Consider the following 26525-nt stretch of genomic DNA (forward strand, 5'->3'; position numbering starts at 1 on the left):
GCCACTTCGAAGTGACACTGTTTCTCCCCTTATATTTTGGCTTAAATTTTGGGTACAAAACATGAATTGGAACAAGCTATTATACCCGACTGGATGGGCATAATAGACGTGTTAATATACCCGATTATATAGTCGACTATACACGTCTGGATGATGGGGCAGAAAACTAAGATCTCCCCTGCTACTACTACCGATAAAAGTATACAGAGAGATTATCCAGTCGGGCAAAATAATCACTTTCATGTCGATTTAGACAGATGGCTACACTTGACATTTTCGTCTACAGGCCGTCGGTGCGGGCGCCGGGCAGCTCGAGCGACAGGATGTGATGCAGCGCGGCCTCGAAGGTTGCGAGGTAGTAGCCCGACTCGCTGCGCCGCTTCTCCGGGTCGCACAGGCGGTTTAGCAACACTTGTGTCAGGATCGGCGCCTCCAGCTCGCTGTGGACGATCACATAAATAAAAATGGGCAGAAAGTCGTCTCCGCTGAGCACGTCCTCCTCCTGCGGCGTCTTGGCAGCCGCGGATGCCTCGCCTTCTGCTGCGTCTCCGCCATCATTCTTTTCTTCAGCGCCAGCTTCGATCTCAACGGGCGCTTCACTCTCGTCGCCGACGGTCATCCCCCGCGACGATCTGCCCGAGCTGGTGCTTGTGGGAGACAGGATCCGGTTCATCGCCGGCGAAGGAGACTGCCAGAAAGCGCCAGCCATTGGCGTGGAGTTGCGGCGGCGGTGGTGCGGTGACTCGTTCAGGTACATGGTGCGCTCGGCCTTGTACAGCACGTGGATCTGGTGCGCGGTGGCGACCAGCTTACGCATCTTGTCCAACGGAAGGAACGCGCCGTCAATCTCCTTGATCACGTCCACCACAGAACGCCAACTGCTCAACGAGATCTTGTCCATCGGGATGCCAAAGTAGCTCTGGGGCTTACCCTTCAATTGGAACACACGCTGACGGAATTGGCGCTCTTCGTGCTGCACATGCCGCCGCAGGTATTGCGTCACGTCATACATAAGTGGCACGCAGATGCGATCCTCCAGCTCATGTCGAATTGCATCGGACAGCAGCTGCTGCAGCTTATCCTGGTTGTTGACTGCATCGGTCGTCATCAGGCTCACGAATGAGCTGTGGCGACCAAACGCTGGATTCCCAGCATTACCAGCGAGAATCTGCTTCATCAAACGTTGGACGATGAGCTCCATCTCTTCAAATCGATGCTCGAGCATGTACTCCTGCACACCGTCCAAAATCTCACCAATTTCATCCAGCACATTCTTTCCGGAATTGAAGCCGTTCTGCTTCATTTTAGCGAGAAACTTATGGCAAGCTTTTCCCTCGGGAGACGTCAGATCATTCACAGTGTGGTATACAAACACCCGAAGCTCTCGCGAGATAGGCTGAGTGCGATTGCGCTCAAGAATACCCACGTGCGGAACATCCAAAAACTGCTGCAGCTGCTTGAGAGCCACGCCATGCAAAAAAGTCAGGGGCGACGGAGCTACGAGCGCCGCTGTCGTACGCAAAAAGTTCTCCAACACAGGTGCACGGTCGTAAGCAAGCTGGTTTGGAGAGTTTCGGCCGTGTCCACGGCGTGTTGGGAAAACACACTCATTAACTTGCCCAGATAAACGACTCAACTATACAAACACAAGAACCAATTAGCCACGAATAGGAAGCGAATGTCAACGACTTGCACATAACGTACTTTGCGATGGAGCTTGTGAAGCTCTCGGAAGCGCTTCCGCGTAAACCATACAACGCCACTTTCCACATCGACAACACGCACAATATACTCCTGCAAAAGGCAACATAACATGATCATTAGTTCACTAAACATGATGACAATTGACAGTGGGGCGGAGATGGCATCACGTACCATGTGACTACTATTCCGAGCTGGCTTGCTCTCTTCGCGAAAGATGCGAATGCACAATGCGTGGCGAATTCCTGAGAAGGCACGAGTGTTAACTCACATCGCCCGACCTATCAACTGTAAAACGTATAAGCTTACCTTTTGCCTTCAGGATAAGAAGGTGCCATTCGTGATCAGAGATCATGCCATTCATGTTCATCGTCATATCCATCAACTAATTCAGACACACCGGAGCAAGCCGTCAGTTTAAGCACGCCGCGAACATTCAGACAGCCACAAATATCAAGCCACACCACACGCACCATTTTTGTCGGCTGGATCCTTGATAAAATCATGGACCGCAGATAATCGAGCTCCTGGCTCGAGATGACGCCGCTGCGGTAGATTTCGCTAGCCTTCGACAGCAGTTCAAACACGAGGTGCGGTTCCCGGTGTCGAATGCGCTTCTCCGCCTCTGACAGATCCAGCTTGCTCTTCTTGATCACATCAATGTGCGCGATATCAAAAATGCTCGAGCGCTCGTTGCGCAGCTCCGCCGGGAGGAACTTCTGGTTCATCGAGTCTGCCACGATCTTTTGGTTCGCGCGCATAGCTGCGTCGTCCAGCACAGGAGTGATCACTTCATCCGTAGAGGCGCTGTCATCGTCAAACTCCTTCCCATACAACGTGCCGTCGTCCTCCGCCAGGGTACTATTGGATCTGTCCGAGCGGATGTCTTCTGCTGTATCAGACATCGAGACGACGTCACTCTTGTCCTCCATCTCCTCCTTCTCACTCTCGTCACATTCCTCTTCCTCAGCAAGTCCCTCCTCCGACTGCGCATACTTGACCTCATCAGGCAGCTACAACACTCGAATTAGTTTCTCATCACCTCCACAACCTCCATAAGTCCCTAACTCACCCTCAAAAAGTCGTCGGCCAGAGGGTTCTTCACGGGCCAGTTCGTGCGGCCCGGTTCGGGTCCTTCCTCCGCCTCTGCATCCTCCGCCTGCTCCATATCCAGCACCGCCGTGATGGTGTCCTCCATAATGAATCCGTTGGCTTCCAGCACAACCTGCAGTGTCTCCGACTCCCACTTGGGGAAGATCGAGTGCAGGATCTCGACGCCGCGTGCCACAGCCGCCGGGTTGGGGGTCGGCGGGAGGCGATTGGGCGTCGGTGACTCGCTGACGGCGCTGGGGCTCTTCTTCTTGGAGAAAATAGCCTCCAGGAGACTCTTCCGGCCGTCGTCGCTGCCCTTCTTGAGCTTCAGGAGTCCGCCGCGGTCCCTCCGGCGGCGAGGCGGTGGGGTGCCCGAGTCCTCGTTGCGCGAAGCCATCCCCCGCATGAATGCGGGCGACGGAGGCTGGAATTGAGACATCGACCGCCGCGAGGAAGCCCTCGAGTTGAATGATCCGGAAACTACAACGTTCTACGACGGCTGTACGACCGGTAGTACCGAATACCGAAGCATCTTGTCCTGCGTGCAGGACAGGACGCTACACTTGAAATTTGTAAAACAGCCTACCCCTATAGGTTATACCGGTAATACCAGTTACGACGTTGCGAACTCAGCAGCGCATTCCTCTTCCCGCAGGACGGCGCCATGTTCCTGCAGTGGATCTCCAAGTGCGACCTGGTGCCGCAGTCGACGGACACGTACGTCCTGAAGGTAGGTGCATTCTACCCCTATTTCTCCCCACCCCCTGTTCTAACGCTCCTCCCTGTCCTGACAGAAATTCTCGGACAAATGCCAGCGCGGTCTGTGCTCGATGGTCGTGGGCTACCTCTCGGAGGACGACGTGGACACGGTCAACGTACTGCCTAGTGGCCACCACATCCGATGGTCCATGGAGGTGCTGGGCCACTCGTTTGCGCTACCCATGGAGGACTCGGACGTGATCTCCGGCTCGCTGGACATCTACCAGCGGTGGCTCGGAGTGGATGCTGAGGCGCTCGACGGCAAGGACCAAAGACCGGCCTGCATGCAGAAGGTGGAGCAGACCTTCATCCAGGACATGCTGGGCCAGATGACGTTGCTCTTCGAAGAGCGCTCGAGCAACGGCGTCCCCAGTGGGAGCGTCGAGAGCAACATGGCTACACATGTGTCACTGTGTACCAAGTAGGTTCTGCAAGTTTTTATTTGACGTTGTGCTGAGCTAATAGTTTATTTTTTATTGCAGGGTTTTGGAGACTTTTGATGCACTGGTGAAGCACCGAGGCGCGCAGCTTTCGAATTCTACGTGGGATCGATTGATCCGACTGATTCTGGGAGCTGCAGATGGACTGCTGCACAATTTACGCAACCAATTGGGCAACCAGCTGTGTGGGCAGCTTGTGAGGATTCTGTTCGAAGTGTATCTGCGCTCGCTGCCGCAGTGCGGACCGCGTGGAGAGCTGTGGAGTTTGCTGCAGAAGTTTTGCCGGCGCTGGATTCATCGCGCGCTCGTGATCGAGCAGTGGAATGCTGTCACGCTGGGACTTTCACGTAGCCTCATGCGTCAGCTTCACGACCGGGACGCTTCGAAAGAGGTCGAGATCATTTGGGCGGACAACCGACAGCCGTCCAAGTTCGAGTTGGAGAGTCCAATGCTGGCTTACGCCTGGTACCGTCTTCTCCGCGTGATCGGCCACCCTTCCGCGATTTTCGACCCAGATGTGTACCTTGCTGCAGTGAAGGGGGTGAGCCGACTGGCTGACGAATTTGCCCGGATTCAGAAAGTGCCCCGTGTTCAGTGGGAGCACGTGTTGGGTGCGCTTAACCAAACACCGAACCGCAACAGCCCCATGTTCCAAGGGGTACAGAATGGTGACGCCGATGGAGCCGACGACCTGTCCACAGCAACCCACCCGACGACTACGGAGCAGCCTCGAGCCCCGCCTGATGTCAACACAATTCTGAGACTGCTGGGTCCTTGGCTGTTTGACGCTTGCTTAACTCGCAAACCGCGCTTTGCTGCAGGGCGCAGTGAGGCGCTGCGCTGCCTAGGAAAACTCTTCTGCCATTACTCGAATGGCCGCTCCAAACGCGTTAACTGGGCTTACAGTGTTCGCAGTCTGATGGCTCTTCAGAACGCACTGCTCGATGACGATGAACGGATTGCAGCGTCGGCTGTCTACAATTGGTCAAACGTATTCAGCTTGTATGGAAACCACACTCTGCGTGGTGCAGGTGTCGTTGCAGGACCGTTCCACAAGGCTATCGAGCGTGTATTCCGTGCCGCAGAACGTAAGGACGCGCCATCAGCTTCAACTTCAAAGGCCGATGGTCGGCGTGGAGGCGACTCATTCTTTGTTCAGGATGACCAGCATATTGGCGGAATTCCTATCGTGCTGCTCCGACGTGCAAGTATCGAGGCCTGCAGTTCCCTTCTCACTATTCACGCCCACGTTCCGCGCAATCTGATTAAAGAGGCCGAGAAGGAGATCGTGGCACCTGCGATGGCTGACATTCCTGGTTTGTATTCGACCTTGCCGAAGTACACCAGCTCGAACGTTGTGGCCCTCCTGATGACAGCGATTAAGACCGAAACCGACCCCACGAACCAGCAGATGATGATGTGGGTCATGACGGTGGCCATCCAGCAGGAGGCCGCTTTTTGGACAAACGGCTTGGCATCCAGTCGCAATTCGCAGGTTCCTTTCACTATTTTGCTGATTTGCTCCATCATTAGCAAGTCTCAAAAGTACAAGCCGCCCGTGATGTTCACCGCATTTGAGTGCCTGCGCCACCTGTCGCTGGTATGCGAGGAAGTGTTTTTCCACCACGCAAACTCTGTCGTCCACTTGGTGAACGCGTGTTGCGACTTCATCAGCAACAGTGCACCGGTTCTCCGTTCGAGAACGGCACCATTTTATCTGGACAGCCTGATGGCAGCGGCGTATAACTGCATTATCGAATGGATAGTTGCTGTGCCTCTGTTACTGGGCAAGCAACAAGTTATTGCGAAGATCATCACGACCATCGTGGATGGCAATGAGCGGTTCCAGTCGTTGTCCCCCAACGCCACTAACATGGCGGTGCGCGAGGCTGCTCAGAAACTGGTGAACATGCTGATGAAGCATCATGTGTCACACACAAGCAACGCTGGTTCCATCGACACGCATTCGGCAGGACTAACCGAAAAGGTAGGCTGAACTGATGGCTGGTGGGGTGACGTTGGGGCTCAAGATACTAATGTTTTCTTTGCTGTAGTCTGTACTTTCACAGTATTGCGATCTTACGGATTCCACCGACATCTATCGTCACTGCCGCTTCTTCTCGGTGAACAAAAACTCCATTCTGACAGTAATCGAGAAACCTGCGAATGCGGCACAATCAGGTGAAGCAATCCTAATCATGCGGGACTCTACAGGTCGTTATGTCTGGCGCTCCAAGCCTCGACACCGCGACGGACCCCGCCCGAAGAGTATTACGGACTTCGAAAACTTCTCTGAAGATCCTGCTACTCAGGCTCGGAGAGACAGTGACTTCGACTCCGATGCAAACACACACGAGGATAGCGATGATGATGAAGACTGTGAAAGCGACGAGGAGTCTGGCGTGGAGGACCCGCTACTTGCTGCTATCCGTGATACTCACGCTAAGACTCCAATGACGAGCTGGCGTTCTGCATCTCCTGGAGGAGTGGACGCAGACGCTGATACTCTGAAGATTTTGTCAGGCGAAGGTAATACTGGAATGAGTACGATCGAGCGCAAAGCACAGGCTGGTCGCGATGATGCTCGGGGCACTCAAGACGCGGTGTTCATGAGTTTGTTGGTGTCGCAAAGCAATGAAGATATGCTTGCATCGGACCCGAAGTGCTCGGCGCGTGGCGTGAAATGTTACAAACCGACACCTCCAGAGAAGGACCCCGCGCTCCAGACTTGGGAAGTATCTCGGCGCATGATGAGCGAACTGGGCTTTCTATCGGTGCGCAATTGGGGCTCTGTATTCGCAATGGATGCAACCGTGACTACAGACTTCCTCCGCGATCTGGAGACACTGGACAAACTGCCAGAGCGTGAGACGTTTGATATTTCTGTTGCCTATGCGTTCACTGGCACCTCTCGCGGCGGCTACGACCAGATTCATTTGGCTACGTCTACCGATGTGCGTGCTGGCTACGTCGAGCTTTCAAAGGACTACCAGCTCTTCCTTTCGTCGATCGGCGAACAAGTCGGTGGTCACGACCACGCAGGATACTCGGGCTTTGACGCTGGTCTCGTAAATGGTCGGATGCTATACTACTCGCACTACAGCCACGAAGCGTGCATCTACGTGCCTACGATGCTTGTGGGCGGAGAGGACGACAGCGACAGCGACAGTGACAGTGACGCCGAGGATACCGAGGGGGCGAATGCTAGGATGCTATTCCAACACGCTAACGTACTCATCGTTTGGAACGAATGCCAGCAGACGTATCGCCCGGGGAGCGTGTTGTGGGACGCCGCATTCAAGCTTCCCATGCCCACTTCGGGTGTTGTGCTGATTATTGACCCGTTGGGCAATGATCTCTACTGCGTACACGTGAGTCACGAGTCGTCACCGTTGTTCAACCAACGAGATGTGATTGCAAACGAGGAGGATGCGTACGTTGACGAAGCCGACGTGTACACTAGCCGTGTGCTGGGTCCGTTGCTCGACGGTATGGTGGTCAACGGAGCTTGGCTCGCTCCTTTGGTGCGCCAGACGGCCATCAACGCCGCTATTCTTTCACGGTCCTTCCATCGCTACCAGCATGATATTGGTGCAGTCTCGTCTTCGCCTGTGGGCGCTGAGGCCAACCGCAGCAAGGTGATCTCATCGTTCGTTGAGAAGCACATGCGCCCGAAGCTTCCTGGCGAATTCTACGGCGACTTGTTTGCGGATCTGACCAGCGAGGCCTAAATGCGCGCTTTCGTTGAGACGAACGTGGCGTCAAATGTGTGACCAGTCCAGTTTTACCCGTTCTGTTTTAGCCTTCACGTTACCTTGCTTTCGCTTGTTCTTGTCTGTGGCTGAAGAGCTATGTTTAGGCAAAACCTCCAACCAAGGCGTGAGCGTGAATTCCCTGCGCTGTTTGGTCACTCATTCATTTGTGCTTGCAGGAAGATTGAATTGCTTCCTTTGAGAAGCGTTCGGCGCGCGTAGGAATCAGCATAAGTGACAAACATGAGGGCGGTGGGGCGAAGCTCATTTTCGTTTGGGTCTTCAAGGTCTTCCTCGAAAAAACTTGGAAAAGAGGGAGGCCACGACCACGACGAGGTTGGGACCAAGACAGTCGGTGAGGTGAAGCAAATCGACAAACTATTGAGCGATGCCGGTGCTGAGATAGATGACGTTGCTTGCGAGGCTGATCCTAGTGAACGGAAGATGGAAGGGTTTCTGGTGTTTCGGAAGCGAGTGCGTCGACGACGCTACTGTATTTTGCAGGGACGAACGATGCTCGTATTCAAGAACAAACCGAACGATGGTGCGTCGCCTGGTATACCTCAAAAGCAGATCACTGTGGTTGGTGTCAAGGGTGCCATGGAGCTTGAAACGAGCGTTCGAGCTGCGCTTCTTGGCAGTGGCGCGCCTGGCAGCTTTGACAACACGCTTGTAATCAGCTCGCAGAAGTCCAAGCTTGTCGTCGCAGAAGCCGATACCCACATCGAGAAGGAGCGCTGGCTGCATGCGATGTCGACAATTTATCTGACCAGTGGTGAAAATGAGAAGGCTTTTTTCCAGTCAATGCTTTCGGCTGACGGCTTCAATGCACACGTGGCTGTGACCTTGTTACACAAACACAGAACCAACACCGTGGCGACCGAACTGGTGCTTGATCGCTTGGCCTCGTACGCAGAGCAAAATGTCGACGACGTGGAGTTTTACATCCAGCAGATCGTCCACTTGACTGTCAACACCGAGTCAGCCGCGACTGACAAGCTGGTGCATTTACTGCTCTCCATATGCCGAGCAAAAGCCTATGTGGAACACCTGGGTAATTGCATCCATTTGGCCCTGCAACTCTTTTGGCTGCTGGAAGCTAAGATAGCCGACAAGGATCCGAAGACGTACAATTTGTGTGCCAAGTTGCTCATGTCCATCGAAGCAAAGGTCGTCAACCAGCAGTTTGAGCTGCCCAGCACACAGACTGCAGATGATGTCACCCGACGGCTCATGGGTATTCCTCACATGAAAGAGAAGCTGGAGCAAATGACCGTTCAAAACCAAAAGAATGTCGTCGACAAGGAAGAATCACCGCGTCCACCGGAAAGTCTCATGCCCAGTTCAAATGAAACAACTTGTGTGGGTTCGCCTCTTATGGAATCTGAAATCACTTGCAGCACAGAAACTTGTTCGCAGCAGCCCGCGCTGCTCCTACAGTGGATGGAGAAGGAGCGCCAGAAGCGATACAAGTATTTCCACGAGCAGCGAGACTTCGTTAAAGCGCTCTCCGACATCTCCGAACGAATGCGTGCGGTTGACCCACCGCAGAATCGAAAGAAACTCCTCCCTGGCGAACTAAAGGAGTTGTCAATCCCAGACATGGCTTATGTGCCTCTCGGCCGAGTCTCCGACCCTTTCAGCCGTATCACTCGCGTGCTCACGGATGAAGGCACAGTGTTTTCAACGCACAGTCGTGCACCCTGCCTGCTGTGCTTCGAGGTAATCGAGGACCAAGTCAATTCTGCAGGCCATCGTAGACTCTCCACGGAGCTAAAGGGACCTGTCGGACTCCTTCGTGGATCTTCATGTGACTCATCTCTGGCAGCCCAGGAAGCTGAAGTTGCAAGCCTCATTAAAACGTTTGCGATCAGTGGGCAGCTCATACGCGTCGAAAACCCATCGGTTCCCGATGAGGATGAAGAAGACGACGTCGAAATTGGCAACGACGATAGTGAGGCGGTGAACAATCACCGACCCAGCGAACCCTCTGTTCTCGTTATTCCAGACGTCGAAGGTGTTTTGATCTCTCCGCCGTCAACGCCTCGGTCGACGGAAAGCACCGACGGCTCGCTGGACTCGATGTCTGAGATAAGCGGAGCAAGTTCGCAGCAGTTCAACCTTATCCGGGGATACTCCAAGACAGCTTATGAAGTGGGTCTGTCCAAGTTGCTGAGTGCAAGCGAAGTGTTCGGAGAGGGATGGCAGGCGAAGAAAGAGCGCATTCGAGCCTCATCGCCTCACGGACACTTGCCTGGGTGGAACGTCATTTCACTGGTGCGTACTTGCAGGCACTCTGCTTGTTCTTGTTCATCTGAGCTGACGTTTTGCTGTGTGTGAACAGATCTCCAAGAGTAATGACGATATCCGACAGGAGGTGTTCGCGATGCAGCTCATCACAACGTTCCAGACTATCTTCCGTGACTGTGGCCTGCCGTTGTGGTTGCGACCGTATCGCATCGTCTCCACGGGTCGAACAAGCGGGCTCCTCGAGACAATCACAGACGCACAATCTCTGGATGCTCTAAAGAAGACGACCGGCTACGCAGGTCTGCGCGCACACTTCGAGAGCACTTACGGTGCTGGTGATGCCTTCAAGAAGGCCCAACGAAACTTCCTGCATAGTCTTGCGGCCTACTCGGTCGTGTGCTACTTGCTTCAGATCAAAGACCGACACAACGGAAATATTCTGCTTGACACGGAGGGCCACCTCGTGCACATCGACTTCGGCTTCATGCTTGGCATCGCGCCAGGAGGCAACTGGAGCTTCGAAACAGCACCATTCAAACTGACGAAGGAGATGGTCGCGGTGCTAGGTGGTGTGTCGTCCCCACTGTTTGGCGAGTTTGTGCAGCTGGTGGCGTTGGGCTTGATAGCAGCTCAGCGCCAAGCCGAGAAAGTCGTGGCACTCGTCGAAATCATGATGCACAACTCGACGTTCCCGTGTTTTCAAGGACGTGACGTGTCTCGCGATCTGCAAAAGCTTCGAAGCCGCTTCCACCTTCACTATTCCACCGAGAAGACCGTCAAGGCGGTCGTAAAGATGATTCGCACGAGCTACAAGAACAAGTGGACAAAGCGCTACGACCAGTTCCAAAAGATCACAAACGGCATCGTTCCATAGGACCCATGCACATCTGCCTCACCATTAATCAATGCACTTCCGTCTTCAAATGGCCGATGATTGCTTTGAACGCTCGACTTCTCCACGGGTAACTGTGACCTAGATTCTTGCTTCGAAGTGGGTCACGGCCGCATCCTCTTAACCGGGTTGCTGTTCTCCGAGTTAGGATCATAATCGAATTGCGAGAGACTAAGGTCCTCCATATTGTACTGAGCGTTCGGTCGAGCTTGGACCGTTGTCAGTAGCTCCGATTTAACGATGGTTGGCGGGTAGTTTGAAGTCATCATACGCGGCGGAGGCGGAGCATTTGATGAAACCCAACACTGCGGCTGCGGACGGAACGGGCTAGTTGAAGACGAGCTCGACACTGTTCCAGATGTGGACAGTCCATTCGTCGCACTCAGCGTGCTACTGGTCACTGGAGCTTGCACTGTCGAGCTTCGAGAGGTGATCGCATTAGCCCCCGAATTCGTCTGAGCTGGCTGATGCTGCACAGAAGCAGTACTGGGTGGTGGCTTGCGCGAGACTTGAGGTGGCTTCCACTGCTGCTGCTGCTGCTTCTCCTGCTGGACAGATTGCTGTGGTATCTGTGGACGTTGCTGCTGGTGCATCTGCTGATGATGTACAGGTTGATGTGGTGGCCCTTGCTGGTGCTGCTGCATCGGTTGTACTGGAGGAGGCATTTGCTGCCGCTGCTGGTTTTGAACCTGTTGCTGTTGCTGAGGTTGAACCTGATTCTGTAGCTGCTGTGGTTGTGGCGCTTGTCCAGCTGGAGCTGCAAGTGGCCTGTTCATCACCGCCGGTCGTGCGGCACCCTGCTGTCCTGGCAGAATCACATTCGGCGCCGCCGCCAGCGGAGCCATGGGTCTGTTCGAGTTGACGTCCTTGATATGCTCCTTGTCGTAGCACGAGTTGCCCAGATACTCTCCAAACAACCTGAGCGCCCGCTTCCTTGCGTCCGAGATGCTGGTCTTCTTGGCCTGCTCCAGGGCTGAACCCAAGTCTCTCTGTCCGTCGGAGGATCCAAAACCCACATCCTCGTGGCTCGTGCCGTCCTTCAACTCAATGCGCACCAAGGAGCTGTACGCGACGCTCCAGCGGTCGCCCTTCTTCTCTTTCTACCCAATTAACACCCCGTCAGTTCGTATTCCACCACCAATAACAGCCGCCCACTTTCACGTACAAATTCTTCCTTGCACTCGACGATGTGGCATGACCAGCCATTGAACCCGAACGCGCTATTGGCCAATTCGATGGCCTTACAACTTTCGATGTACGTGAGCTTTCGCCCCCCTGGCCCGGGTCGGCGCGCCAGGCTCTCCTTGCCCAACTTCTGGTGCAGAAACGCGCCGACGCTCTGCTGCTCCGCCGACGCGAAGGCTACGCGTCCAAAGCTACGCGTCGAGCCGCCGCCCAGCAGCGCGCTCGCCACCTGCTGCGTTATGAGCGCCGCCACCGTCTGCTGAAGGTCGCTGTCCGCGGCTTTCGGGTCGAGTTTCATCTCTGTCTCGCTCAGTCGCCGCTTCATCCTCTTCTCTGTCTTGACTTGGAATGACTAATGTCAACTGCAAACAAATTCAAACGAATGGTACCGATGGATTGGTACGCCCGTGTGGACCACGTCGTTTAAGATGCATAGACGGAACTTTTTGACACACGTGGCATTAGCAACGCTTTTCGACCAATGCAACGCCGCGATCTGCGTTTACATCTGAATAATTGGTTGAAACTCTTCTTCTAGCTCCCGCATTGGCTAAAAAGATCTCGCTCGCGATCCGGCAACGCCGCGTGGCCTGCATCGGGTCATTCCCCCGTTTTCCCTCCGGCGCACAGACCCCACCTATTTGCCATGTCGGACGTCAACACGCTCGTGTTCCAGCCCCTTAACCAGTTCTTTAAGAACAGTCTGCACCTCGTCAAGAAGTGCAACAAGCCCGACCGGAAAGGTGAGCCCTCTTTGCTCAATCCCCGTCTTGCAGTCTCTAAAACTGACTTTTTTGCTCCTTTTTAGAGTTCGCCCGTATCGCTGGCGCCACGTCCGTGGGCTTCCTCATGATGGGCTTCATCGGCTTCTTCGTGAAGCTCGTGCACATCCCCATCAACAACATCCTCGTGGGTGGCAGCGCCTAGGCACGCGGCTGCTGCTCAGTTGCCGTTCGACTCGGCGTCCAAGGCGTTATGATAAGTCGCCCCCGGCTGATAACTCAATAGACAGTAGCTTTTTGATATTTGTACACGAACGGTCGGTTAGTTTCCCGTTTCTTTGCCATGGACTGTATCGAGCAGGTGACGCCTGAGCAAGAAGAGCGCGCTGCGAGGCTCGAGAGCGAGCGACTGCGGCATTTGAACGGCAACCCACTCACTGTCAGAGCCTTCGCAGCCGATCAGAAGCTTCGCCAAGCGTGCCCAAGTGTCGATGTACGTGGCTGAAGGAGGAGCAAAGGAGCTGCTGGTTTCTGACTTTTCGTGTGTGGATTCTAGAGCTTCTTGGGAGCTGGAGACCGAGCTTTTCTCAGTCGAAGCTCGAGGGACGGACGTCTGCCTACTGCACATACAAGCGGCGGGTTGCTACCGCTGCAACGAGCTGTCGAGTTGGGCGATTTGAAGTCGCTGGAAGCTGCTTTGGCTACTGGAGACTCGAATCACCACCTGACGAGAACTTGCAACGCGTTCGGAGAGACGCTGCTGCACACGGCAGTGCTCCATGGACGGCTTGGGGCGGTGCAATTGCTGCTGCAGCATGGCGCCTCGCCGCTCGTGAAGCTTCCGGACAACAAGAACTTGCCACGGGCTCAGTCGACGCTGGAGAGCACGGCGCCACGCACGTCCAACTTCCGTTATAGCCTCATGCTCGACGCTGCAGAGGGTACACCACTGCATTACGCTTGTGTTGCTGGCCAACTGGAGATCTTGAAGCTGCTGCTGTCGTGTGCCTCGCCCTTAAACGACATACCGAAGCGGTGGCGGCCTGGCAGTTTGCTACTGTGGGCGATCACGAGTGCTCAGCCCCGCGTGGTGGAGTTTCTGGTGCTGCAGAGCCGTCTTGAAGCCGACTGCTTCGATGAGGACGGCAACAACTCAGTGGCCATTGCTGCACTTGTGCTAGCAACGCCAGAGACACCCGAACGATTTGCAACGCTAAAGACTATTCTTCAGTTGCTACTGCGCCGTGACCCAGAGGATGGCGGTGTCGACGTGAACCACAAGAACATGCACGGCCTCACAGCTTTCGACGTGGCGGAGACCCCTGCGTCGAAGCAACTCCTAGGACAACTCGGAGTAATGACTGCGCGCATTGTGCCGGTGGAGAGGGTCCTCCAGTGGGATCGGGATCGATTCCGGGACGAGATTGAGTACTTGCCACTCCCCGGGCGTCGCCGCGTTATCCTCCGAGACCAGTCAAGCAGCCAGGACAATTAACTCAGTTCTTCGTCGATAAGAACAACCGCTTGGGAGACGACAGTCCCCGCTTTCGCTTCTTCTTGATCTTCTTGTGCGTCTGCTGTCCAGTTGCAAGCTGTCGGAGTCTCTTGCTCTCCTGTTGAGCAACAAAATCGTCCAGACGCTTGACAATGTCCATGTTTTCAGCGATGCGAGCAAACATCATCGGAGTGAAGCCGTAGCAGTCTTCCACGTCGCTGCGAGCATGGCGTTCGACCAGCAGGTACTCTACGAGGTCCGGGTAACCTTTAAAGCAAGCTATGTGTAGTGGCGTCCAGCCCATGGCGTCCTGGCGATTCACGTCAGCACCAGATATCTCGACAAGCTGAGCGACGATCTCGAGATATCCACGCACGGATGCCCAGTGCAGCGGCGTGAAGCCTTCGCGGTCTGCCAGCTCAATGTCGGCCCCAGCTTTGAGTAGACGCCGAAACAGAGCTTTGTTGCCCATGATGATCGCGTTGTGGACCGGTGCCAGCAGGGAAACATCGTCTTGCTGGTTCACATCCGCGCCACGATCAATCAAAAGGCGAGCAATGGGCTCGTGTTGCTGCTGGATGGCAATGTTGAGTGCCAATTGCCCTGTCTCGAGGTCGCGCATGTTCACGTCCGCTCGCTGTAGCAAGTGCATATGAACCTGAAGGATGTCGCCATCCCATACAGCCTCAGGCAGCGAGCTTATAACGCAAGGCAGCCACAAGAAATGCCGGCGCAGGATCATTCGGGTCAGCGATTGACAATTCCATTGCGTGCGAACGCGGAGCTGATAGCCTGGCCGTGACTTCAACGTCAGGCGCTCGCGGATATTGGCCACGGCTTCCTGTCGTCGCTCGAAGTCTTCCTGGACGTAGCCCAGGTGTACCAGATCGATGCGAGGTCCTTCAGCCCAAGCACGACCAAGTTGCTTTTGCTGAGTGATTCTCACGCCGTCCTCGCTGTCTACAGGTCGTTGAGGCTTCGGACGACTTGGTGGGATCACGTACGACGCAGCGCCACCTGCCAGCACTTTGATCGAACTAGTTGCAGTCTTTGACGTCTGCTTTTTCTTCTTGTTTTCGGTTTGGTTATCGTTTGCTTCATCATCTTCGCCCTCTTCTTCTTCGCCCTCTTCTTCTTCTCCTTCGTCTCCTTCGTCTTCCTCTTGTTCATCGTCTTCATCGTCTTCAACATCTTCCAGAGCTTCTTCCTCCTCGTCACTCGGTTCATCTGCACCCTCCGGACTGCCCGAGGTCATCCCCACGCCACCTCACACCTCTACAACCAAGTTGTCTGGGTACCAGTCGAGAAGAAAATAGTTTGACGGTGCGTTTCAAGGTTTCTAGCGCATTTGAAAACGACGCTTCCATCAAGCAGCGACAATTGGTTCGGCATCCATGCTCGGACCTTAGAGAGTCGGCACATTTTGCTACGGGGTCATGCAGTTCCGTGTGGTGACGAAGGATGAAGTTGACGCTAAACACTTGGAGCTGCGTAGAGGTGCTCCATTCCAAGACGATGCCACAGAGCAATGGGCCGATAACAACGACGTCGAGCGACCTACGGAGGCTGCAATTGACTGGCACATTCGACCAGGAGAGCTGCAATCGGTTCGTCAGTTGCAGCATTCCAAAGCGCATCAACAGATCGAGCTGCACCGCGAAGCTAACCAAGGCCAAGTGAAAGCGATAAGCCCAACGAAGAAAGTTGTTATTGACACTGGTTCAGCGAAGAAGCTCCGAACGACTTTGGCTCCAGAGCCGATTAACTACTTAAAGTTGCGTCGAACGGAGCAGAGCAAGCGAGCCTCCATTCGCAATCGTGGCGCCATTGCTAGTGTGATTGCACAAGAAATCATTGCACCAGTTGCGGCTTCACCTCCTCGAGCTGCTGTTGCACCCCGTCAAGACTTTCGAATGCCTTGTCCGAGCCCACCAAAACTAGCAGTACCTGAGCTGTTACTGAAGATGGAGGAGCAACCTAAAGGACGAATCGATGCCGCCCCACTCGATGCGAGTATTCAATCTCTCGCTCGAGAGCAGCACAAGATGCGGCTTGAAGCTTTCCAGGAAGACACAAGAGTTCATGCGCTACTTGCAGACATCCGGGCCTCCAGTTTGGCGAGTTTGTACAAGTTTACACCGCTGTTCAAGCTGTATGCTCGTCGGCGACTGCGATCGCGCTGGAAAGTCTGGCTTGAGTACGTGGCTTGGCACACAGAAGAGCAGCGACGTCTTGAAACGCTTGCTCCATTCGCGATTCACATCCAGCGCGTGTTTCGCTTTCGTAGTCAGCGGTGGGCTCGACGACGCCGTAACTTGGAGGCGCTGTATGCACAATGGGAAGCTGCTCGCACGATTCAAAGCTGCGTACGCAAGTGGTTGCGCAGGCGAGAGCATTTACTGCAGCTGACGGTGATGCATGCAGCGAGACTCCAAGCAGCTTGGCGAGGTCGAGCAACGCGCAAACAAGTCAAGCGTGCGCTTCAAAGCCAGTTGAGGATGCTGCTGGCCTCGATTTCTCCAACTGGGAACCTGCATCGCCTCCACGAAATTGCGCGTGGAGATCGAGATCTTGCCGCAAAGCTTAACGCCATGTTGATTCTCGTCACAGAGACTCATGTAGCTGTCGAGGTGACTCGCGGTCAACAGAGAACACCAAAGCACGCAGCAATTGCAGCACGCAACGCAGCACGTCCGGTTGAAGCTACACGTCGACAACTTTTTCATGCCGTCCATGAACTGCGTCAGCTTGTAGCGACACGTGAACGAGAGTTACAAGCTGCAAAGGAGCGGTTCCTGGAAGCGAAGCGAAGTCGTCGAGACCAGAAGCGTGAAGCTCACGAAGCAGTCACGAAAAAAGAGCTTGCACGAACAACCGAGAGGCTTTCAGAGGCTCGGGAGCGCGAAATGATGCACCGCGCAGACCTCGAGACTCGTGAGTTTGTGCGTGCACTGCGTACGCTAGAGGAGGACATGCGACTGCGTCGAAAGCTAAAGCGTCAACGTCGTGAGCAGGAAGAGAACGCACTCATGCTAGTGGAAGAGTACCAAATGCGCTACGTCGTAGCTGAGTCTCAACGTCGCGAGCTCGAAGCTCGAGACCGGCTCCTGGAGGTGTCAAAGCGTGAAACATTTTTGCAGGAGCAAGCACAGCAGCAACTACGAGAGATGGAAGCAATCATGCGCGCTGATGCTGAGAAGAAAGCCGAGCTGGAACGACAGCGTCTACTAGCCCACGAAGAAGAAAAAACACGTTGGGCAAGTTTGTCAAAGGCAGCGAAGGCAGAGGCACAAGAGCGCTTGTGGCGACGTGACAGGGAGGAAGACGAGATGCGATGGAGAATTGAAGCTGAACAAGACGCCGAGCTAGCAAAACTACGAGAAGCTGAGCGACACAAGGAAGCTTTGAGACGACGAAAGCACGGGGAAATGACTCGAGAGCAGTCCGAGAGAGAGGTGATGGAAGATGCGGACAAGAGTAGTCGTCGATGGCACTTCGCTCAGAAGAAGAGCGACGCAGCAGAGCAGTGGGAAGCGAAGCGCGAGAAAGAGCGAACAAAGTATTCTCTAGACCCACTGGAGTTTGCCAAGATGGAGGCACAGAAAGCTTTGGAGGAACGCCAACGTCGTGAAACTACTTGGATGCGTGACGAGGACGCGCTCAGCAGAGCTGTCGAAGAAAAGGAGCGCAAGGAGCAATACTTCAAGCTTTGTAGAGAGCGGAGAAGGCTTCGAGAGGTTGAGCGGCGTCGTGAGAGCAACGAAACGTTGCAAATGCACATTGAAGACGACCGCGAACAAGAGAATAGGAGGATACTGCGTCAAGCGGAAGAGTACAAACGAACTCTTCAGCAGATGCAGCAGATGGCCGACCAAGTTGCGAAGAAACAAAAGGACCGACTGCAAGAGGCGAGGAATCGCAAGCTGATGTACGATGAAGAAAATCGTCAACGTCGCCTTCAGCAAGCCCAGCTGCAGCTGGATCGTATCCTCGAGAAGCGCGAACGAGAAAGCATGAAAGAAGAAGATCGCAGAGCACAGAATGTTGACGCAATTGAGGCTCGCCTGCAAGACAAGCGTATTCGTGAAAAGCGTAACCTGCGCATGATGCGGGAAGACGTCGTCACCATGGAGCGCCAGGACTGGGAGGAGGAGGGTACTCGGCTGGAAAAATTGTTGTGGTCTCCACAAGAAGCTGCAGCACTGCGTCACTTGGTAATTGACTACCCAACGTTTTTGAAGCTGAACGTCGAAGTTTTCATGGAGCTTGTTGAGAGTTTCAAGGGCCCACCACCTCTGGATTTGGACTACGAAGCCGTCGCAGCTCATTTATCAAATGAGCACAGCCTCACCGAAGATAAGGTGCCACCGAAGAAGAGGAAGCCACGGAAATTCTTCTATCACGAGTTTTACGAGGAGGATCCCATCATGGCGCGGATCTACAGCCGAAGGAACCCCAAACCGGAGCCACCAAAGAATGGGCCTGGAAGTACGAACAACATTACACGGGAGCGGTGGAAACGTGTCGCTGCGCATTTCTTAGGGCGCTCATGGGGATCCGAGGCTTCTCGAAAAGGGTTGGCGCTCATGCACAGCAGGCAATATGAAGCTGCTTGTAGTTGTCTTCTGGAAGCTGTTCACAACATGCAGTATTCTCGATTCGAAGTCGCTTCATCTTCCTCGTACTTGGATGTTCCGCCTGCCTTGCTCCGGCAGCTCGGACGGTGCTTTCTCAGACAATATGAGGCCAGCGCGCAGTGGGAATATCTGAGCAAGTCATTGTTCTTCTTCCAGCAGGCAAGCACACATCTCGTGTTTCTCAGCAGTCCGTCGTTCCTGCAAGAGGTTGCTTTCGCCCTCGAACTCAATGGGGACTATCGGCATGCAGCTGAAATACTCGGAGGTATCATCATGTGCTTTCCTCGGTATACTCGACTGACGGAGGTGATCTTCCGCGCTGGTATTGTGATGCTGTCGCTGAAGATGTTTCGCCAAAGTCGGGAATACGTGTTGCATACCATGGATGGCGCACCTTTCGGCTGGGATCCATTTGACATAGTTCTTCTTGCTGCGCGAATCATGGAGTTAGAGGGTAAGTCCAGTCGAAGCCTTTGCGCGGTTGCATATGAGGACGCATACCGCAAAAACTTGAAAGGATCTTTGGATCACGTTTACAGCACATGGCAGGAGTGGCTAAAAGCTCCCCAGACGTGGCGCGAACTTGGAGATCGGTACTTTGAACGCCACGAGTTTGTGCTCGCGAAAGATGCGTACCTCGTGATGAGAAAACGCCAGACACACAAACCTTCGGAATTGACGTCTAAGCGTCGAGCTGTTGTTGCTGCACTTCGTCGACAGCAAACTAAACAAGAGATACCTATCTCTATGTTTGACGACGCGGACTGGATGCGCCTGAGCTGTGCTTTTGCGATGCTGAATGACCGGTCGACAAGTTCGACTGCTATGAACAACTGGCTTGCAGCGGGTGGCGGATACCGAGCACGGGTATTGGAGCGCTTTTATCGCTGGCCACTCGTGCGATGGAAGCTATTGACAGGAATGTCCGTACCGAGGAATGTGACGCGATGGATAGAAGACCAGCGAAGAGCTAAGACCGAAGCTGAAGCTCACGGTCAGTTGGAACGCGAGGCAAAACGAAAGGAAATTTTACAACAGCGAAGAGAGCGCTCGCAGCTCGCTGTACAGGCATGGGAGCAACAAGATGAGCAAACACAAGGTGCTATCGATCAAGCCGCGCAAGACGGTACCTTCATTTCTACAAACGAAGCTGTACTTGGACTTCACGCTGGCGGAGACGATGGGATCGTTATAACGGGGACTAGTAGCGAGAAGGCTCAGCCAACGCCCGATGAAATCACTTGAACACTTCGGTGCTTTTGCCAATTACTGAGTTACGAACTGCAGTCGTAATTTGGCTCAATATCGGGTGCGGCGAGAACGTTCGCGTCATCGCCTTCTTGTCTCCCGGATGCTCATATTCCAACGATCGTGCGCCAAGCACCAGCCTCGAAGTGCTCGAGATAAAGCAACCTTGCCACTTCTCGACATCATCCAGCGTCGGAGGCGAGAGCTTGACTGGAATGCCATTTTCCGCACAAACCTCTAGCACGACCGACCGCACCGTTCCCTTCAAAATCCCATCCTCCGCCGTATGGACCGCTCCGTCTTGAATGGCATAGAAGTTGGTCTGGGAACCTTCCAGCAGGTGCCGCGTCGCCGGGTCCATGAGGATCACCTCCTCCATATCCGGTGCCATCTCGTCATAAATGGTCTTGCGCTCCCTCACCCAGGCCGAATCTTTGGCCGCCGCATTATGCCGCGGCAGCCCTGCCACTTGCAACTTCACCATCTCGGAGCGTAGCGGGGGCAGCAGACCGACATGACAGAAGACGTCTGTGTCTCCCAGCACCTGTCCTTCAACAGCGTCGTCCTCAGTAGGACACACCAGTACATTGATCTTGTACTCCTGGTCCTGCTGCACTTGGTACTGCGCCTTGAAAGCCTGCATCGCTGCGTTCAGCGTGGCTTCGGTCCTCGGTCTCAGCTCCTTCTCCACTGCACTCGGGGCGAGTTGCTTCTCCGTCTGCATGGCGACCGTCGACTCCACTACAATAATTTATCACCAGAAACTAGTCAGTTACCACATAGCTATAATATTTACTGTCATTGTAAAAACATACCGAGGCGACGGATATGCGCCTCGTAGTCGAAGATCTTAGTCTGCTGCACGGTGCGAGCGGCGGTGTACGCGCCTCGGGGATGCGTCAAGAGGAAACTGGTGGCGTCCGAGTCGCATGGAATGACCAGCCCGTTCTTGGCTGCTGCCACCAATAGCTTCTTCTCGGCTTGGCGTGCTGCCATGACTGAAGTTGCCTTCACTCGTGCTGGAATCGACTGACAGTTCTAAGTACGAAACTTTCCATACGGCATTTGAAACCTTTGCTGCAGCATATATATTTGCTAGTCGCACCATGTTGAAGTGGCTGTGAGTGTTTTTTTTATTTACGAGCACGAAGCCTCACTGTGCTGTTTTGATGCAGCGATGGCGAGGGCTTGCGATGCATATGGATAGGTTAGTCGGTCTTCTCAGTCTTGGGGGACTTCTTGGAGCGCAGCAAGAACGGCAACATAAGAAGCACGGTCACAGCTGCCATGGTGATCGAGCTGTATCGCTGCATCAAGGATAGCGCAGCTGGCCACACGCCATTAGAAGCGGCGTCCAGGAAGAACAGATCAGTGTCCTTGTGGCCGAAGACACTCGTCACGTAGGCCAGAATATCATCTTCGTGCAGCCGTGCCGGGTTCAGATCCAAAGGCTCGCCGTCGTTCACGTAGCACTCGGGACAACTCTCCAACGACGGCCACTGGTTGTACTTGAGCACCTTATTAACCTTGTTGTGCATCTTCCAGATCCAAATAGCGACGGCGCGAGGGCCTTCGGCGTCGCTCTCGGCCAATTTCTCGAGCAAGCTCTCTGGGTTGGCCATCATGAAGTGCCTCTGGCACTCCTCGCAGCTAAAAAAGTACTTAACGAACAACCGAATCGCAGCCATGATCTCGCTTGGCTTCAACGCTGTGTCAGTCTTGACCTCACTCACACTAAGCGTGTGGAAGAGCGTCCAAACGCCGCAAGTGTACGTCGAACAAAAAGCCCAGTTCTTCTTCTCACTCGACTCGAACAAATCGACTGGGAAGCTCGTCTCCGTCGCGTTCTTCTTCCATTCCGTCAGAAGCTTGTTCCAATCGTCCTGAGCCCACTTGTTCTGCTTCTTAATAGCTCCCACAAGCGATGCAAGTGCAGCACGATTGCCCGACATCGGGAAGGAATGCGACAGAGCCTCCACCCACGCCACAGCGGCGTCATACCTCTCTCCTTCCAGCACCGTCGTGCCGACATAGAATCCGTTCTCAAAGGTCGAGACGGCTGCAATTCCCGCATCATGCAGTCTCCTGTACTTCATCACCGTACTCTGGTCGCCCAGTACCTGCTCACTGCCCGTCGAGGCAATTGCTGTCTTAGTCGCAGTGCCCATCTCACAGTCAGTGCTGATCTTGTCAATATGAGCGTCGATATCTCCGGCGTCGGCGCTGGTCTTCATGCCGTGCTCCTCCATCTGCTGCTCCACCCAGGCGATGACCGTGTTGGTGTTCCTGCGGCTCTTTGGGGGCATTTTAATTGGTTCCTGGCCCTCCGGAGGCACGTGGTACAGCTTGATGCTCGGGTAGCCCAGGATGCCTTCCTTGTTGCACACGTCGCTGTTCTGCGTGCAGTCGACGGCCGCGACGTTGACGTTGGCCCTGTCGGCGTAAAAAGCCGCCGCTTTCTCCCACGCGGGGGCGAACTGGCGGCAGTGCGGGCACCAGGGCGCGTAGTAGTCCACGAGCCACACGGCGCTCGAGTCCTGCAGCATGGCGGTGTGGCTCTCGCTGTTGAGCGTACGCACTTGGCACTGCTCCGTGGTGAAGAGCGGGCTATTGTCTCTCGGCTGGCGCGCGCTCGCCAGCGATGCGGCCATCGCTGCCAGCAGCGCCAGCGTCTTGACGGACATGACAGAGGATTGGTGCGGTGGTATGTCTTAGTTGCGTTGTGACGCGTGGAGCTTCCGACTTTCGACACCTTGGCGAGCGTGTCCTTGAAGCCGATTGCGTATCTACCGCTGGAAGCTCGCCATTCGTACTTTAGAGAGAGGTGACGGTTCATGCTCCTTTGCTGAAGTACGTCAACAAGTGGACTAAGTGCTTCAAGTGTAGCAAGTATCCATACAGCTCCACAAGACAAGTCGCTATTTTCTTGTGGTGCCTTGAACCCCACGTGCCCCTGCTCCAAGGCTAGAAATTGCCATGACGCAATCGAGACTGGAAAAGACTTTGCATACGTGCTGCAGCAACCGGAATGTCCCAGTCGAACTCGTAAGCTACCAGGAATGCTTGTACACTACTTTATGCGGTGTGATCTCGCGTTAGGAGCACCTTTCGGTTTGGGGTGCGGTACCTCCTTGTCTTGTAGGCAAAAACAAGCAGCGCAAAGAACCCCCCTACCATCGCCAAAGCGCTGAAACCCTCCATCGACGACCACAGAGCGACGAGCGTCCCATTATGCGCAGCGTTCATGGCATAGATATCCTCCTCCTCGTGGCCGTAGGCGCTGGTGACATACGCTATGATCTCGTCTTCATGAAGCCGCACCGGGTCCAGTGATATGGGCTCCCCGTTTTCAACGTAGCAAATCGGGCACTCCCTGTTCGACGGCCACTGCTCCTTCTTGAGCACCTTGTTCACTGTATTGTGCATCTTCCATATCCACATGACAACAGCGTGAGGGCCCTTGCTGTCACTAACAGCCAGCTCGTCGATGATGCTCTCCGGATTTGACAGCATGAAATGCTCTCGACACTCCTCGCAGCCGAAAAAGTTCTTCACATAAAGCCTGATGGCTACCATAACTCTGCTCGGCTTCCAAGGCTCCACCGTCGATGTCTTCTTCACATCACTCACCGTAATGCTGTGGAACAGCGTCCACAAGCCGCACGTGTACGTCTTGCAGTACGCCCACCTCTTATCTTCACTGGACGCGAACAAGTTCACTGGAAAAGTCTTCTCCCTTGCAACCTCCTTCCACTTACTCATCAATATTTTCCAGTCTGCGTGGTTCCAGTGGTTACTTGTCTTCATCAACCCCGCCAGCACCGCCAGCACCTCACGGTTCTTCTCCAACGGGAAGGCCGCCACCAGCGCTTCCACCCACATCAGCGCCGCCTCATACCTCTCCCCTTCCAGGACGTTCGACCCCATAAAGAAACCATTCTGGAACGTTGACACCGCTGCAATTCCCGCGTCATACAGACGCTTGTACTTCATCTCCAGCGACTGATCCTTGAGCATGGCGTCTCCGTCCTCTCCATCAGCTGCAGCGACGCCATCACTGCGCAGAGCCTTCAGCTGCGCGGCAACATCCTCCGTATTGATACCGGACTTCACCCCATGCTCCTCCATGAGCCTCTCAGCCCAGCCAATGACCCCTTTACTGTTCCTCGCCCCTCTCGGCATCATAAGGCCCTTCTCTGCGTCTGCAGGCACATGGTGCATCTTCACTCCAGGATACCCGAATATGCCCTCTTTGTTGCAGATTTCAGAGTTCTTGGTGCAGTCCACAGCCCCCACTTTCACTTTGTCGGTTTTAGTGTAGAAGTTGGCGACTCGCTCCCATTCCGGGGCGAAGTGGCGGCAGTGGGGACACCACGGAGCGTAATAGTCGACGAGCCAGACGACGTTCGAGTCTTGCAGCATGGCATCGTAACTCTGCGAGCTGAGCGAATGCACTTGGAACGACTTGGTGAACAGTGGACTCGTGTCGTGCTTCATGAGAGAGAAGGCGGACACAGTGGACAGCAGGAGCAACGCCCAGAGCACAAGCCGCCCTGACAACCTCATCACGGTCATTGTTCCTAAAGTGTTATGGATACATTCGTGCAACAAACAAGTGTAGCCATGATGAAATGGCTACACGCGTTGAAGTGCCGCGAGGAGCTTGGTGCTGCTACAGAATATCACCAAGGGTGAGTTAAACGGCCACTTCCGACAAAACCAGTTGAGGAGTTTGCTGGCGTGTGGACCCTTTGTAAGCTCTGGCGACTATGGAATGAATTTGTATCGACTCTCGTGTCAGGAGATCATCCGTCGCTTTCAATGCTTAAGTGAAGTTTTTGTCATTATCATGTAAAGCTGAAAGTAAAATGTAGTAAGAAACAGCTATTGCGATTCACTGTCACCCGTGTCTTCCGGAGTCTTAGGCGTTTGGATGCTGACAAATTCATTCCCTCCGATAACAAACTGCTGGATTGGGTCGTCCACATTCACCAACACCATTTTCTCGAATCGAAGCGAGTCCATTGGAACGTCGTGCAGTTGGTTCTCTCAAAAGGTAATCGGATGCCATAGCAATCACCAATTGTGCATTCAGCACCGTACGCTTGTGCTGGTCCTCTGATGTCCACGAATGACACCCAACGGTAATCGAATATATCATTCGAGCATTGGTAGTTTGGGCAATGTCCTCTGTAAAAGATTCAAATGTGTCGCCTTCAATGCGTGTATCAACACTGACGACAATCATGGACGAGTTCGATCGCTGTTTGCATGACTGCATACACTCGTTTGGAGCTGAATAGTTAAAGTTCACGATTGCCTCTTCTCCCCCGTGAACATTCAAACAAATTGCAAGAGCCTGAACGCGTGGGTAAAAAGAAGGTATCGATTCATACGCCGTGTATTCTTCCTATTCACCATTGGTCAAAAGGCACTGGATTGCACTTGGTCAGAAATTCACTTACACTCGACCCGTATTGCTCGCCAATCTTCTGTGTCAGAACGTCTATCGTTAAGAGCATCAAAATCCTACACCTCGATCTTGAAACACTGCGTGGAAGCGAAACGATAGGCATTTCATGACTGTTCGTATTATTCTTATTACCACTGGTAGCTGTCGCTGGTAAGTTACCAGCGACAGCCTCAAATGACACCGACCACTTGAGCCTATGGCTTTTCTCCATGCCGGAAAATTGCCGGGCAGAAGTGGACGACCCAGAGTCTTCCAAGTGTCAATGTTAACTTCGGTGGTAAATAAATGTTTCAGCTGACGTGAAGTGCTTGCTTTATCACGTACCACCTACAGCGTATGGGGTGGCCTTGATGCGCTTTAAACGCATGCGTCTACTGCATTTTTTGTCTAGGTTGTGCACTCGTATCTCTATGCGATGTGATCCCGCGTTTTCATTACTTTGACGCCGATTAAACGATGTCTATGTTGCTTGAATAACGTGGCGAAGATGGCGATAACAAAAGCGAAGGCAGCCATCGAGGTAAAACCGCTCATCGAAAGCCACGATATATCACCAGTTCCAGTGTGTTGCTCTTGGTTGAGTCCTTCTTCAGCCTTATACACGGTTCTGATGTACGCGACGATGTCTTCTTCATTCAGCTGCGTTGGGTCCAATGATAACACCTGATCGGTAGCAGCGTAGCAGTTCGGGCAAGACATTTTAGTCGGCCAAATTGACTTGCTGAGGACCTTATTCACAGTATTGTGCATTGTCCACATCCAAAATGCAACCGCATGAGGGCCATCGTCATCCCTAAGTGCCAACTTTCTAATCAGACTCTCCGGGTTCGCCTTCATGAAGTGTTGTTTGCACTCCTCGCAACCGAAGAAATGCTTGAC

General features: G+C 54.0%; 11 protein-coding genes across 11 annotated transcripts; 5 read left to right on the top strand and 6 right to left on the bottom strand.

Annotated features, from left to right (window-relative positions):
• Positions 1 to 280: 280 nt before the first annotated feature.
• On the bottom strand, positions 281 to 3199 carry KRP23_6415 (uncharacterized protein; the record flags this gene model as incomplete). Its single annotated transcript, XM_067891605.1, has 6 exons — positions 281 to 1636; positions 1705 to 1794; positions 1876 to 1946; positions 2011 to 2086; positions 2175 to 2714; positions 2774 to 3199. 6 exons carry the CDS (start codon positions 3197 to 3199, stop codon positions 281 to 283), a joined length of 2559 nt encoding a protein of 852 aa, XP_067745944.1.
• Positions 3200 to 3457: 258 nt separating this feature from the next.
• Positions 3458 to 7723, top strand: KRP23_6416 (Rap-GAP domain-containing protein; the record flags this gene model as incomplete). Its single annotated transcript, XM_067891606.1, has 4 exons — positions 3458 to 3523; positions 3588 to 3973; positions 4035 to 5979; positions 6047 to 7723. The coding sequence occupies 4 exons, from the start codon at positions 3458 to 3460 to the stop codon at positions 7721 to 7723; spliced, it is 4074 nt and encodes a 1357-aa protein (XP_067745945.1).
• Positions 7724 to 7987: 264 nt separating this feature from the next.
• KRP23_6417 (Phosphatidylinositol 4-kinase beta) lies at positions 7988 to 10868 on the top strand (the record flags this gene model as incomplete). The annotated part of the gene is made up of 2 exons (XM_067891607.1): positions 7988 to 10021; positions 10089 to 10868. 2 exons carry the CDS (start codon positions 7988 to 7990, stop codon positions 10866 to 10868), a joined length of 2814 nt encoding a protein of 937 aa, XP_067745946.1.
• A 122-nt stretch (positions 10869 to 10990) lies between these two features.
• On the bottom strand, positions 10991 to 12396 carry KRP23_6418 (DNA repair and recombination protein rad22; the record flags this gene model as incomplete). Its single annotated transcript, XM_067891608.1, has 3 exons — positions 10991 to 11431; positions 11600 to 11986; positions 12052 to 12396. 3 exons carry the CDS (start codon positions 12394 to 12396, stop codon positions 10991 to 10993), a joined length of 1173 nt encoding a protein of 390 aa, XP_067745947.1.
• A 321-nt stretch (positions 12397 to 12717) lies between these two features.
• Positions 12718 to 12998, top strand: KRP23_6419 (Protein transport protein Sec61 subunit gamma; the record flags this gene model as incomplete). The annotated part of the gene is made up of 2 exons (XM_067891609.1): positions 12718 to 12814; positions 12880 to 12998. 2 exons carry the CDS (start codon positions 12718 to 12720, stop codon positions 12996 to 12998), a joined length of 216 nt encoding a protein of 71 aa, XP_067745948.1.
• A 138-nt stretch (positions 12999 to 13136) lies between these two features.
• Positions 13137 to 14288, top strand: KRP23_6420 (Serine/threonine-protein phosphatase 6 regulatory ankyrin repeat subunit A; the record flags this gene model as incomplete). Its single annotated transcript, XM_067891610.1, has 2 exons — positions 13137 to 13286; positions 13350 to 14288. 2 exons carry the CDS (start codon positions 13137 to 13139, stop codon positions 14286 to 14288), a joined length of 1089 nt encoding a protein of 362 aa, XP_067745949.1.
• Position 14289: 1 nt separating this feature from the next.
• On the bottom strand, positions 14290 to 15543 carry KRP23_6421 (Serine/threonine-protein kinase TNNI3K; the record flags this gene model as incomplete). Its single annotated transcript, XM_067891612.1, has 1 exon — positions 14290 to 15543. The coding sequence occupies one exon, from the start codon at positions 15541 to 15543 to the stop codon at positions 14290 to 14292; it is 1254 nt and encodes a 417-aa protein (XP_067745950.1).
• Positions 15544 to 15724: 181 nt separating this feature from the next.
• Positions 15725 to 20120, top strand: KRP23_6422 (General transcriptional corepressor trfA; the record flags this gene model as incomplete). Its single annotated transcript, XM_067891613.1, has 2 exons — positions 15725 to 19822; positions 19884 to 20120. 2 exons carry the CDS (start codon positions 15725 to 15727, stop codon positions 20118 to 20120), a joined length of 4335 nt encoding a protein of 1444 aa, XP_067745951.1.
• Positions 20121 to 20162: 42 nt separating this feature from the next.
• KRP23_6423 (uncharacterized protein) lies at positions 20163 to 21169 on the bottom strand (the record flags this gene model as incomplete). The annotated part of the gene is made up of 2 exons (XM_067891614.1): positions 20163 to 20914; positions 20989 to 21169. 2 exons carry the CDS (start codon positions 21167 to 21169, stop codon positions 20163 to 20165), a joined length of 933 nt encoding a protein of 310 aa, XP_067745952.1.
• Positions 21170 to 21381: 212 nt separating this feature from the next.
• KRP23_6424 (Sulfhydryl oxidase 1) lies at positions 21382 to 22857 on the bottom strand (the record flags this gene model as incomplete). Its single annotated transcript, XM_067891615.1, has 1 exon — positions 21382 to 22857. One exon carries the CDS (start codon positions 22855 to 22857, stop codon positions 21382 to 21384), a length of 1476 nt encoding a protein of 491 aa, XP_067745953.1.
• A 391-nt stretch (positions 22858 to 23248) lies between these two features.
• KRP23_6425 (Sulfhydryl oxidase 1) lies at positions 23249 to 24748 on the bottom strand (the record flags this gene model as incomplete). The annotated part of the gene is made up of 1 exon (XM_067891616.1): positions 23249 to 24748. One exon carries the CDS (start codon positions 24746 to 24748, stop codon positions 23249 to 23251), a length of 1500 nt encoding a protein of 499 aa, XP_067745954.1.
• Positions 24749 to 26525: the final 1777 nt, after the last annotated feature.

This window comes from Phytophthora ramorum, assembly GCF_020800215.1.
Source record: "Phytophthora ramorum isolate Pr-102 chromosome Unknown Phyram_PR-102_s0005, whole genome shotgun sequence".
Classification (NCBI taxonomy): Eukaryota; Oomycota; class Peronosporomycetes; order Peronosporales; family Peronosporaceae; genus Phytophthora; species Phytophthora ramorum.